The 14,444-nt window shown below is 45.2% G+C and overlaps 1 protein-coding gene across 1 annotated transcript in view; it reads right to left on the reverse strand.

The window, feature by feature from the left end:
* ITGB5 (integrin subunit beta 5) overlaps positions 1-14,444 on the reverse strand; it is a 116,321-nt gene that overhangs the window by 50,691 nt on the left and 51,186 nt on the right. Inside the window, exon 6 of the mRNA XM_070370427.1 lies at positions 395-556. Coding sequence (XP_070226528.1) covers positions 395-556 — 162 coding nt within the window. The remainder of the gene's footprint in view (positions 1-394; positions 557-14,444) is intronic.

The raw sequence follows: 14,444 nt of genomic DNA on the forward strand, positions 1-14,444 counted from the left end.
CTAGAAACCAGGAAGTCTAGTCTTTGCTGGTCTTGCCTCATAACTTCTGTCCCAGTTTTTTTCCTCTGCGGAACACAGTCCTCTCTCTCGTGTAAAATCGCCTCTTCCCTTTGACATCTATCCTGTCTCACCCACCTCTTCCTTCAACTAAACATTTCTCGTGTGGGTGCACAACAGCAGAAAGCTGAACCAGCTACAGAAATCCTTGAGAAATGCTCTAAGGTAATGATGAGCAGGAGTTCTGGAAGCCCAGTTGGAGGAGATGGAATAGAAACCCAGTCCGAAGAAAGGATGGGGAAGTCAGTGAGAAGTCCGGAGGAAGGTGGTCAAGGCTGGGTGAGGCCTCAGACCACAGGCAGGGTCGCAAGGGCGGTGCTGGGGGTCCAGCCCTTACCATCTGGTTGGACGCCGTGTACTCGTTGGCCTCGTTCAGGTGGCACTGGCCATCGTGCGGCTGCACCAGGCCCCCCAGCTTTCCGTCCAGTGCAATGTGGGGCACGTCGTCCGTGGTGAACACCAGCAAGTGCAGCGCATCCTTTCGCCAGCCGATCTTCTCCTGAGGGACAGAAGTTGACGGGTTTAAAGGCTTCCTGGCTGCCCTGGGGCATCAGACGGGGCACTGGCCCTTACCAGGGGTTATGGTGCGGATCACAGGTGATCCTCTGCGTGCACAGCTGGGGGATCACTCTACAAGCACTGTGGGATCACAGAGAGCCAGCTGATGGGGGAAGCCAAAGGGCAGAGGTGAATCTCCACCGCGGGACCCACCTGTGCCTGGAACCCCTCGCTGCAGGCCACCCTGCCCTCGCTGCTCCCACTCTCTACCTGATAGCCACTCCTGGAGGCCTCCCCTTTGAGTCTCCCCTAGTATTCCTTCCACAGAACAGCCTTTAGCCTATCTCAACTTCCCCACACTCCAACACACTCGGCTGGCTGCCACGGTCTAAGGTGACCGGTAAGTGACCACTTCAGTCCCCCAATTAAGACACAAATCACTCAGAACAGAGCACCCAAATGACCAACAGATGGATCTGTCTTTGGAGAATTTGGTAAAATCTGCCATCTTTCTGGTAGATGCAAACCACTTCAATCATTAATTGAACTACTCCAGTGATTAAGGTCAATCAGATAACCTCTCTTCTCCCTTTAACTGCTTCCCTGTATGGAATATGTCCACGCTTCAGACAGTAGCATGGCTCAATACAGGCTATAGTGTCAGGGAAGGACTCTATTTTAAATCTTTAACCACTGTGGCCCTGACATTACACAAAGCACTCCTAGTCATTACCGTTAGGAGCAGCTAGATCCTGATACAGGGCAACAAAATCTGGGATTGGGGTGCTTTCATAGCAGTAGTGAAAGAAAATACATGGTAGCAGGATGAACACAGGAAGGGTCTAAACACTGCTGAGTTATCTGCACACGAACACTTGACACTGAAATAGGAGACCGGATTCTTAGACTTCACAAGTTAAAAGCTATCACCTTATGGCAGATGAGGGGATGAGGGTATCATCCTTTCTTATCACCAAAATGATGGACAAAACAGCGTTTAAGAGCTATGACATTTTCTTATTCACTCGAAAAGCAGCATGGAAATAAGTCACAAAAAGAGTAATACAAGGAAGAAAAGGTGGTTTGAAAGGAAGCCAGCAAAGACTGAAAGCCAGGATACCAGCTGTGAGCAAGGAATCTACCTCTGGGGAATCGGTTTCCCAGATTCCCAACATTCAGCCAACAAACAATTACTGACCTCTGACCTCGCGCAGGCTCCATGGAAGGCACTGGGTCTATGAAATCATCTGTTCCGGACCTCAAAAAGCTTGCAGTCAAGCAGAAATACAACTTCAACATATCAGGCTGTGTGTGCTAAAAAAGGTAAATACACTCTCAACAGAAACTGGGGGAAGAAGCGAGAAAGTCTTCCCAGGGCAGAGGAAACATAAACTGAGCTAAAGGTCAGGAGGATCCTTCCAGGAAGCTGGAAGAAGACATGAGGGGGAAGGCAGAAGCTGGGGATGGGGAGGTATCCTAGGCACTAGTAAAGGCTCAATAAGAAGGCCAGGTATAGAGGACAGAATCTCCTCTGTCCATGGAATAATGGTCAGGCAAGAATAATGGAGTGGGTTGCCATTCCCTTCTCTAGGGAATCTTCCCAACCCGGAGATCGAACCCAGGTCTCCTGCCTTGCAGGCAGATTCTTAACCGTCTGAGCCACTAGGAAGCCCAGTAAAGGCACGATGAGGAGGCCGGGCACATTTTCAAAACCCTGAGGAAGAAACCTAGAAAGTCCCTTACAGCCATGAAATCCTAAATTGTGACAAATCTAATTTAAGGGATTAGAAGTGGAGAGGAGTGGGTCCCCTTGGTGGCAAGACTGAGAATATGTTAGGAGGGCTAATAACTGGCATATATGAGAACTCAACAATGAAAACTCAAAACAATTTTGAAAAACAACAACAAAGTTGTGGAATTCATTCAATAAGGCCAAGACTTACTAAAAAGCTACAGTAATTGAGACAGCGTGCTGCTGACAAAAGGAAAGACACTCAGACCAGTGGGACACAACAGAGACCAGAAATAGGCCCACACACATGTGGTCGATTTAATGGAATAATTAGACATCTATTTGAAAAAAAATGAAGCTTAACCCATACCTCTCACTATGTACAAAAATGAACTCAAAAAGGACCATAGACCTAAAACTATAATATGTCCAAAGGGAAGAAAGGAGAAAAAGCTTTATAATCTTGGTTTGTAATCTTGGTATAAGCAAGACTTCACCAAAATTAAAACCATCTTCTCTTTCTCAATGGTTTCTCATTGAGAAAATGAAATGACAAGGCGTGACTGGGAGAAAATGTTTGGCAAAAAATAAAAATCTGATAAAGGACTTGTACTCAGAATGTACCAAGCACTCTCGTAGGTTGGTAACAACACAAACAACTGAATTTTTAAAAATAGAAACTTGAACAGACATTTTACCGAAGAAGAGATATGGATGGAAATAAGCACACAAAAGGATCCTCAACATCCTTAGTCATTAAGGAAGTGCACATTAAATTGGCAATGAGATGCCACTGGATAGCTATGCCAAAAAAAAAAAAGAGCCCTGAAGATACCAAGTGCTGGAAAGAAGGTGGAACAACTAGAACTCTCATAAATTGCTAGTGAGAATACAAAATGTTTTGGCAACTTTGGAAAACAGTTTGGCATATTCCTATAAAGTTAAATACACACTGACCATCAACTCAGCAATCTCACCCTTTGGTATTTATCCAAGAGAAATGAAAACTTTTGCTCACATAAAAACTACTATGCAAATATTTATATAGCAGCTATTCATGATTACCAAAATTTAGAAACAATCCAGATGTCCATCAAGTGGTGAACACATAGACATACCGTCATACATCTCTAGATGGAATACTATTCAGCAATAAAAAGGGACAAACTGCAGATACACACAACTCAGATGAATCTCCAAAGCTCCAGATTTAAGTGGAAAAAGCCTAAAAAAAAAAAACCCTCAAAGGGAAACTTGAGCCTAACTTCATTCAGAAGACATTCATGGAAAGACAAATATATAGGTATAGAAAACAGATCAGTGATGGCCAAAGGCTGAGGGCAAAGACAGGAGTCAACAAGAGACAACACCAGAAAACTTCCTCAGGCGAAAGAAATCATCTACATCTCTTTTTTCATCAATTTTTTTCTTCATTTATATCTTAATTCTTGGGGTGGCTTTAAGACTTTATATATATAAAAGGGTGAATTTTACTCTATGTAAATTATCCCTCAGTACACCTGACTTGAAAAAAACCCTTGAAGAAGCACACATCTTTTGACTCAATGACTCTCTCCTTCAGGAGCCTATCTGCAAGAAGTATTCTGAAACACACATAGCAGTGTTCTTACTAACAGTGACAAAACGGGAAACAGGTGAATACCCTACTACTCGGGAGCAGTTAAGTCAACTGAGATCTCTCCTCACTGCCATTAGAAATTGTGTTCATAAAAAGCATGAAATTATTGTAAACATTTATAACAGTGGAAAAGAATACAGTACTGTAATTAGAGTGTGATTAAATTTGGCCTTGGAGTACAGAATGAAGCAGGGCAAAGGCTAATGGCATTCTGCCAAGATAATGCACTGGTCAGAGCAAACACCCTCTTCTGACAACACAAGAGAAGACTTTACATGTGGACATCACCAGATGGTCGACACCAAAATCAGCCTGATTATATTCCTTGTAGCCAAAGATGGAGAAGCTCTATACAGTGAGCAAAAACAAGACTGGGAGCTGACTGTGGCTCAGATCATGAACTCCTTATTGCCAAATTCAGACTGAAATTGAAGAAAGTAGGGAAAACCACTAGACCATTCAGGTATGACCTAAATCAAATCCCTTATGACTATACAGTGGAAGTGAGAAATAGATTTAAGGGACTAGATCTGATAGACAGAGTGCCTGATGAACTATGGACGGAGGTTTGTGCCACTGTACAGGAGACAGGGATCAAGACCATCTCCAAGAAAAAGAAATGCAAAAAAGCAAACCGGCTGTCTGAAGAGGCCTTACAAATAGCTGTGAAAAAAAGGGAAGCGAAAAGCAAAGGAGAAAAGGAAAGATATACCCATTTGAATGCAGAGTTCCAAAGAATAGCAAGAAGAGATAAGAAAGCCTTCCTCAGCGTTCGATGCGAAAAAATAGAGGAAAACAACAGAATGGGAAAGACTACAGAGCTCTTCAAGAATTTAGGGATACCAAGGGAACATTTCGTGCAAAGATGGGCACACTAAGGGACAGAAATGGTAGGGACCTAACAGAAGGAGAAGATATTAAGAAGAGGTGGCAAGAATACACAGAAGAACTGTACTAAAAAGATCTTCACGACCAAGATAATCATGATGGTGTGATCACTCACCTAGAGCCAGACATCCTGGAATGCAATGTCAAGTGGGCCTTAGGAAGCATCACTACGAACAAAGCTAGTGGAGGTGATGGAATTCCAGTTGAGCTATTTCAAATCCTGAAAGGTGATGCTATGAAAGTGCTGCACTCAATACGCCAGCAAATTTGGAAAACTCAGCAGTGGTCACAGGACTGGAAAAGGGCAGTTTTCATTCCAATCCCAAAGAAAGGCAATGCAAAGAATGCGCAAACTACCGCACAATCGCACTCATCTCACACGCTAGTAAAGTAATGCTCAAAATTCTCCAAGCCAGGCTTCAGCAATATGTGAACTGTGAACTTCCAGATGTTCAAGCTGGTTACAGAAAAGGCAGAGGAACCAGAGATCAAATTGCCAACATCCGCTGCTGCTGCTGCTGCTAAGTCGCTTCAGTTGTGTCAGACTCTATGCAACCCCATAGACGGCAGCCCACCAGGCTCCTGCACCCCTGGGATTCTCCAGGCAAGAACACTGGGGTGGGTTGCCATTTTCTTCTCCAATGCATGAAAGTGAAAAGTGAAAGTGAAGTCGCTTACGTGTCCAACTCTTCGCAACCCCATGGACTGCAGCCTACCAGGCTCCTCTGTCCATGGGATTTTCCAGGCAAGAGTACTGGAGTGGGTTGCCATTGCCTTCTTTGGCATCATCCACTGGATCATTGAAAAAGCAAGAGAGTTCCAGAAAAACATCTATTTCTGCTTTATTGACTATGCCAAAGCCTTTGACTGTGTGGATCACAATAAACTGTGGAAAATTCTGAAAGAGATGAGAATATCAAACCACCTGACCTGCCTCTTGAGAAACCTGTATGCAGGTTAGGAAGCAACAGTTAGAACTGGACGTGGAATAAAAGCCTGGTTATAAACAGGAAAAGGAATACGTCAAGGCTATATTCTGTCACCCTGCTTATTTAACTTCTAGGCAGAGTACATCATGAGAAACGCTGGGCTGGAAGAAGCACAAGCTGGAATCAAGATTGCCAGGAGAACTATCAATAACCTCAGATATGCAGATGACACCACCCTTATGGCAGAAAGTGAAGAAGAACTAAAGACCCTCTTGATGAAAGTGAAAGAGGAGAGTGAAAAAGTTAGCTTAAAACTCAACATTCAGAAAACTAAGATCATGGCATCTGGTCCCATCACTTCATGGGAAATAGATGGGGAAACAGTAGAAACAGTGGGTGACTTTATTTTTCTGGGCTCCAAAATCACTGCAGATGGTGACTGAAGCCATGAAATTAAAAGACGCTTACTGCTTGGAAGGAAAGTTATGACCAACCTAGACAGCATATTCAAAAGCAGAGACATTACTTTGTCAACAAAGGTCCGTCTAGTCAAGGCTATGGTTTTTCCAGTGGTCATGTATGGATGTGAGAGTTAGACTATAAAGAAGGCTGAGTGCCGAAGAATTGATGCTTTTGAAGTGTGGTGTTGGAAAAGACTCTGGAGAGTCCCTTGGACTGCAAGGAGATCCAACCAGTCCATCCAAAAGGAGATCAGTCCTGGGTGTTCACTGGAAGGACTGATGTTGAAGCTAAAACTCCAATACTTTGACCACCTGATGCAAAGAGCTGACTCATTGGAAAAGACCCTGATGCTGGGAGGGAAGGGGGCAGGAGGAGAAGGGGATGACAGAGGATGAGATGGCTGGATGGCATCACTGACTCGATGGATGTGAGTCTGAGTGAACTCTGGGAGTTGGTGATGGACAGGGAGGCCTGGCGTGCTGTGATTCATCGGGTTGCAAAGAGTCGGACACGACTGAGCGACTGAACTGAACAAACCAAGTAAGAAACCAGCATCACTTTCTATTAAAAAGAGAAGAGTTTGAAACAAAATATACCAGAATATCACTGGGGTTGAGATTAGAGGCAATAATCTTCCCCTTTTTTCCCTCAAACTATCTTTAATATCCAAGTGCAACTTTAAAAGACTTCAATGTTGGCTCTGTCATTTGCCTCCTTTATTCCACACCAGCTTCTCAAGTGGCATGCAGAAACCTACAGGAGAGTGACAACAAGCAGTCAGAATAACGTGAAACTTGGGAGCTTGAAGGTGGGCATGGGAGGTTTATGCCATCAGCAATTACCTGTGTAGATCTGACCACATTATTTAACCCTCTACATTTTTTCATGTTAGTAAGAAGGAAAATAGTTTATTAAAGTTTATTGATCACGTCCACTGTTCCATTCCATCTTCACTGCAAACTTTATGAAGGAGGTAACATATTGTCATCTTGCAGATGAGGACACTGGTGTTCAGACATTAAGAAACCAACCCAAGGTCACTGAACCAGTAAGGACCACAGAAGTCAGATTCAGATGATCTGCCTCTATACACAAAGCTGAACTATCCACTCACACAGGGAGAGGGGAGGGTGTGTGATAACTGCAATAATTCAAAGTGCATGGTAGACTCTCAATTAATGACTGCTGGGTCCAAGATAAAGGTTTGTTGAATTGGAAAATTGCATCTGAAACAGAAATAGTTCCACAAATGAAGAGTAGTGTAGCATAATAATATTAATTCTGTCTTCTCTGAAGTGGACTCTCACTGTGTAAGTGATGTTAACAAACTTGGCCAAGAGGTTGGGCTGTGGAGAATGATGTGCTTATTCATTCACCCAGGCTTTGGGGCTGGGAGATTATACAAGCGCTGACTCCAAAGAGAATTTACAATAGAAATAATTTTCCCACTGTCTGCCTGGACTATTTTGAAGGCTTAAGCTTTGTATCCACATTTAGGACAGAGAGCAGTATTGGGAAAGTGGATTTTTTTTAAGGGAATAACTATAATACAAAATGGAGTGTGGCATGGGGGCCAGTGTATCAGAGTGTCGGCAGAGGCAAGGCTGAGTTCAAGTCTTTGCTTTCTGAGACACTAAGTCAGTCATGTCGTCTCTCTAAGCCTCAGTTTCTCCATCTGTAAAATGAAAATAATCCTATTTTGCAGGGTGGTTGCTAGGTTAACAAGTATTTAGTACATATGATGGACTTAAAAAAGGATCTATGGCTATTACTCTCAGACCAGCAATAACTTTTACATCTTCTCCTTTTACTGCCTAATGAATGAGGCTCCACAGTTGCCACAGGGACAGTGAAGAATTGCAAACCAGGAAGTTTAAAAGCCTCCTGTTAATAAAAACCACTGATATCCTACCACACACCTAATGGCTAAATATTAAAAAGACTGGCCATATCAAATGCTGAGGGAGAAAATGTAACCAACATACACTGATGCTAGGGATGTAAAGTGATACATGTACTCTGGAAAACAGTTGGATAGTTTCTTAAACAGTTAAACATCTTCCATATGACCCAGCCATTTCACTCCAAAGGACTGACCCATGAGAAATAAAAGCGTCAGTTCAGTTGCTCAGTTGTGTCCGACTCTTTGCGACCCCATGGACTGCAGCACGCCAGGCCTCCCTGTCCAAAACCAACTCCCGGAGTTCACTCAAACTCACGTCAGTGATGCCATCCAGCCATCTCATCCTCTGTTGTCCCCTTCTCCTCCTGCCCCCAGTCTTTCCCAGCATCAGGGTCTTTTTAAATGAGTCAGCTCTTCGCATCAGGTGGCCAAAGTATTGGAGTTTCAGCTTCAGCATCAGTCCTTCCAATGAATATTAAGGACTGATCTCCTTTAGGACGGACTGGTTGGATCTCCTTGCAATCCAAGGGACTCTCAAGAGTCTTCTCCAACACCACAGTTCAAAAGCATCAGTTCTTTGGCACTCAGGTTTCTTTACAGTCTAACTCTCACATCCATACATGACTACTGGAAAAACCATAGCTTTGACTAGACAGAACTTTGTTGCCAAAGTAATGTCTCTGCTTTTCAATATGCTGTCTAGGTTGATCATAACTTCCCTTCCAAGGAGCAAGTGTCTTTTAATTTTATGGCTGTAGTTACCATCTGCAGTGGTTTTGGAGCCCCCCAAAATAAAGTCTGTCACTGTTTCCATTGTCTCCCCATCTATTTGTCATGATGGAGAAGGCAATGGCACCCCACTCCAGTACTCTTGCCTGGAAAATTCCATGGACGGAGGAGCCTGGTAGGCTGCAGCCCATGGGGTCGCTAAGAGTCAGACACGACTGAGCGACTTTCACTTGCACTTTTCACTTTCACACATTGGAGAAGGAAATGGCAACCCACTCCAGTGTTCGTGCCTAGAGAATCCCAGGGACGGGGAAGCCTGGTGGGCTGCCGTCTATGGGGTCGCACAGAGTCGGACACGACTGAAGTGACTTAGCAGCAGCAGCAGCAGCAACTCTGCATAGAAGTTAAATAAGCAGGGTGACAATATACAGCCTTTACGTACTCCTTTTCCTATTTGGAACCAGTCTCTTGTTCCATGTCCAATTCTAACTGTTGCTTCTTGACCTGCATACAGATTGCTCAGGAAGCAGGTCATGTGGTCTGGTATTCCCATCTCTTGAAGAATTTTCCACAGTTTTTTGTGATCCACACAGTCAAAGGCTTTGGCATAATCAATAAAGCAGAGTAGATGTTTTTCTTGAACTCTCTTGCTTTTTCGATGATCCAACAGATGTTGGATATTTGATCTCTGTTTCCTCTGCCTTTTCTAAATCCAGTTTGAACATCTGGAAGTTCACAGTTCATGTACTGTTGAAGACTGGCTTGGAGAATTTTGAGCATCACTTGGTTAGGGTGTGAGATGAGTGCAATTGTGCAGTAGTTTGAGCATTCTTTGGCATTGCCTTTCTTTGGGATTGGAATGAAAACTGACCTTTTCCAGTCCTGTGGCCACTGCTGAGTTTTCCAAATTTGCTGGCATATTGAGTACAGCACTTTCACAGCATCATCTTTCAGGATTTGGAATAGCTCAACTGGAATTCCACCACCTCCACTAGCTTTGTTCGTAGTGATGCTTCCTAAGGTCCACTTGACATTGCATTCCAGGATGTCTGGCTCTAGGTGAGTGATCACACCAGCGTGGCTATAGGTCCACACAGACTTGAGCACATTTACATTATAGCTGCTCCATTTATAATAGGCAAAAACTACCAAATATCCAAACAACCCAGATATCCATCAATGGTGGATGGACAAACTGTGGTGGATCTATACAATGGAATACTACTCTGTAACAAAAGGAAGGAATAGAGACACTCAACAGCACAGATGAATCTCAAAACAATGGTTCTGAAATAAACCAGGACAAAAAAAAAGAGTATATACTGGATTCATAAAGTTTTAACAAATGCAAAGTCAAATGTAGTGATAGAAAGCAAAGTAGTGAGGGCCTGGGGAAAGAGGGCAGGAGATGCAGGAGGGAGAAATGACAAAAGAGCAAAAGCACTCGTCGTGGGGAGAAGGATGTGTGCTCGTCGTCTTGACTGCAGTGCATATATATCTCACGGGTACGTATAAAGGTCAAAATTTGTCAAATTGTACACTTTCAATACATGTAATTTATTATACTAGGGGCTTCCCAGGTGGCTCAGTGGTAAAGAATCCGCCTGCCAATGCAGAAGACACAGGAGACATGAGTTCAATCCCTGGGTCAGGAAGATCCCCTGGAGGAGGAAATGGCAACCCACTCCATTATTCTTGCCTGGAAAAATCCCATGGATAGAGAAGCCTGGCAGACTACAGTCCACAAAGTTGCAAAGAGTCAGACACGACTGAGCACGTACCCGATGGATATATAATAAACTTAAGTGTGCAAGCTCAGTTGTGTCCAACTCTTTTGAGCCTGTGGACTGTAGCCCACCAGGCTCCTCTGTCCATGGGATTTTTCAAGCAAGAACACTAGAGTGGGTTGCCGTTTCCTCCTCCAGGGGATCTTCCCGACCCAGAGATCGAACTTGTATCTCATGCGTCTTCTGCATTGGTGGATGAGCCACCTGGGAAGCCCATACATCTATTGTACCTCAATAAAGTTTTTCTTTTTTGAAAAAGAGGGCTTAGTTTGCTCAGAAATTCACTCAAATACAGAAATTTAGATGACCAGACTTGACGTCAGTACTGCACTGGAACACCAGTTATGAGTATTCCTTTGTCTGGAGGCAGTGTCCACAGAAGCAGCTGAGTGCGTGGGCTCCAATGAATGGGTGAGTGGCAAATCTTGGTTCATGCCCACACCTTCCCTCAGCTTTTCTTTGTGACCTTGGGCAAGTTACTTTATCTTTTCCAGTTCCAGCTTCTCAGCTATAAGATGGAGATAATAATAGTATTGATAGAATAGGGCTGTTGAGAGGATTAAAACAAAATCCACACACAAGGAGCAATCAGTTCAGTACTTGCATGATGTAAATAGAGAAGAACTGACAGTGACTGTCCTTGGTATTTCCATGAGGCTGAAAATCTGTGACTGAAATCCAGAAATGCACAATCTTGGTTTTGGATTGTAGGGATATGATGTTTATCTCCTTTTGGCTCTCTGCATTTTCTAAATTTTTAAATTGAATATATTCTGTTTTTTATACAAAACTATTTTAAGAGGGAAAAAAAAAGATTTATTTGTTTAGCTAAACTTTTCTCCAAGTCTCTGGGTAAAAACAAGATTTTTAAAAGCCAATCTCCTCCAACATGATAGAGGTCTGCCCTCAGATGAAAATGTCAGGGGTGGGCGGGACGGAAATGCACTGGACTCAGAAGTCAGAAACCCAGTATCTGGCCAAGACTGCAGTTCACTTGCCTTCTCTTTGGTCAAGTCTGCATCAAAGCCACATAAGGTCTGTTCTATCCTCCCAACTCCCAGTTCCCACGCACTCAGGAGGAGCATCCAGGGAAGACGGAACAGGGCTCGTCTACTCCAGGCACTCAGAGTCTGCCTCCACAGCTCAAGGATGTCTCTCCATCATAAATAAATGGGGCATCCTCCTGCTTTCTTTTCTGGTCTGACTGCCCTAAAGGTAGGAGTGCTCTCCCTCCCCTAGGAAACGCAGCTCCCAAATTCCACCCTCTCTGGGCACTTTTCCATTAGTCAATTTCCTTTGCTTCCTTCCTCGTGCCTAAAAATATGCTCATGACCCACTTAAAATAAATACCCTGCTTTTGACCCAGCATCTCTCATCACCTGTCTCTAAGACTAGCAGACAGGTTGCCTCCATTCTCTCCCCAATTCTGTATAACCCAGTCTCCTCACATGCCCCCACTCCCTCTTTCACAGATGGTTCTAGCTGCTCCCCACAGTGGTTCTCTGCCCTGGCTGCACTTGAGGGTACTCTAATGATGCTAATGCCCAGCGGCTCTCCTGTGACCTGTAGGCCAGGTTCCAGCTCCCAGGTGAGACTCCAGTGCAGCCAAGGTGGAGAACCCCATGCTGAGGTCCTGTCGCCAGCCCCACAGCGATCCTCTCATCTTGTTCTCCCGCCTCTCTGCTGCCAACCAGGGCCTCCCTCGAGCTCTCCTGCCCTTGGTGTCCTGGACATTACACTGTCCAGTGCCCCATTCCCCTCCGCTGCTTGCAGATTCCACTTCCTCTCCAGGCACTGGATGAGGTCAAAGGCAAGACTGTCCTCTGAGGAGATTTACCCAAGTTCCGTACATCTGCTTGAACAGCACACAATTACGTCCCCGCCACCCCCACCCCCTGCCCCCAACCGACCTCTTTCTGGAGTTTTAGTCCCGGGTCTTCATCAAAAGCCAGATGTGTCTGCCATCACCTAAAACTCAACTACTCCAAAGTTGAGGCACCTTCTTCCCCATTTCTGACAAAGGGACCATCAAATGTCTTATCTAGAAAACTTAAAGGTGTCTCTTTCATCCTACCTTCCTGGTCCCCCAACAGCACCTGTCCAGTCCCAAACTGTCCATTCTGTCTTATAATCCATTCCCATGACCTGTGTTGAGCCAGAACCTCTGGGCAGTGCAGCATGTCTCACCCTCCTTTTTCCTAAGCCCACTCTGTGTAAGCAGCCAAGGTCCCAGGCCCACCCCTCTCCGGGCCACCAGCTTGCATCCCGCCACCAGAAGGTGATGCATTCTGTGACTCACGTTTACTCCAGCTGTTCCAGGTGAGGCACACATGTGCATAGGAGACCATGCTATGTGAAAAGCAGCAATCCACAGACTCCAGACACACGAGCTGGGGGGACCTGTCACCAAACCCAGAATCTCTGACTCTGTCCAGGTCCCAGGAGGCAAACCCTCTGGTTTTCTGGGTACTGAACAGTCTCCTCTGTGCTGGGGCTGGAGATGACTTCACCAGTTGGAAGCTCAGTAGAGAACTTACCAACACTCTGCTCTGTCCTTAAAAAGCAGTAGCAATCTAGAGCTGAGAGAAGAGAGAAAGGGGTGTGGGGCCCAAAACAACAAAGAGCATTGCACCTGGCACACACTTTGTGTTCAGTGAGGAATGAGTCGTAAGGGGACACATGAATAAGATCGGGGCTGTGCAACAAGAAACCTCCCTCACAATGTCTACAAGTGTTCACTCACATCACTCCCTATTCCACCAACTATTTAATATGCTTTGGAATCCAACAAATACCTTCTTTTAATCATATAAATATGGGAAGCATTAAGGGGCTAATTTAATTGAAAAATGTTGCATCCAATCACCTGTTATACACTGGGATCTGAGAAAACTAATGGGGATTGCAGAAAAAGTGGCTGCAGGGCCAGGGGACCCCCCAATACAAGCTGCAGGAGCGGGGAGAGTGGGTGGGTGGCAGTGGGATCGTTATTGGAAGCCCCGGGCAGCCAGGCCTGGAATGGGGGGGACCTGGGACCTTGAAATGGTGAAGAGGGAGCAGCAGTTCATTAAAGGGGAAGCAGACTGGAGACAGAATACCCGGTCTTACAGCCTTTGAGAAAATAAATAGAAACTGGATCCTCCCAAGAGTGAAGACAAACTTGCAGGCTTGTTCATCTCCAACATCTGGCTCCAGGGTTGGACTGGGGGAAAAATAAGGGCTAGGGAGTAAGGGTGTAGTTTCTCTATTTGATGACATGAAGCTCTGGCTTGTGAGGCTTTGGTTTCTGGGGTTGGAACAAGTCACACGCAAGGGGCTACGAGGTCTAACAAAGGAGAAAGGTCACTCAAAGGACCAAGAACAGGCTTCCATCCTCCCTGTCCACTTCCAGACTGTCCCTGGGTCCCCTTGATCAGCTGCCCACGTCACCTGGACTTTTGCCCACTGGGCAAGGTGGCTCCATGGGGAAGCCATCGGGAGCGGAAAGCTTTTCCGGGCATTAGCTTCAGGCTAGCTGTGCCTGGCACACAAAACAAGTGTGCAGGCAGAGTTCATAGTCACAGTGACTGAATACAAATGCAGCTTAAAAGAGTGCAGTGAGGCCCAAAGGAAACAGGCTAGAAGAGGTCACTACGGAACAGAAGCACCGGCGGGTTACTGGACAGAACAGCCACTTCAGAGGGAATACCCAGAGCCTGGAGCTGGAAGGACCCTAGAGGTTGGCTCAACCATGCTCTGCCCCGGGCAGGGACCTTTTGAATGGCACCTCAAGCATATGGGCCTGGGGTCCCCATACAGACCCACTGTCACACCTGGCAGC

This window comes from Bos mutus, chromosome 1 (genome assembly GCF_027580195.1).
Source record: "Bos mutus isolate GX-2022 chromosome 1, NWIPB_WYAK_1.1, whole genome shotgun sequence".
Taxonomy (NCBI): Eukaryota; Metazoa; Chordata; class Mammalia; order Artiodactyla; family Bovidae; genus Bos; species Bos mutus.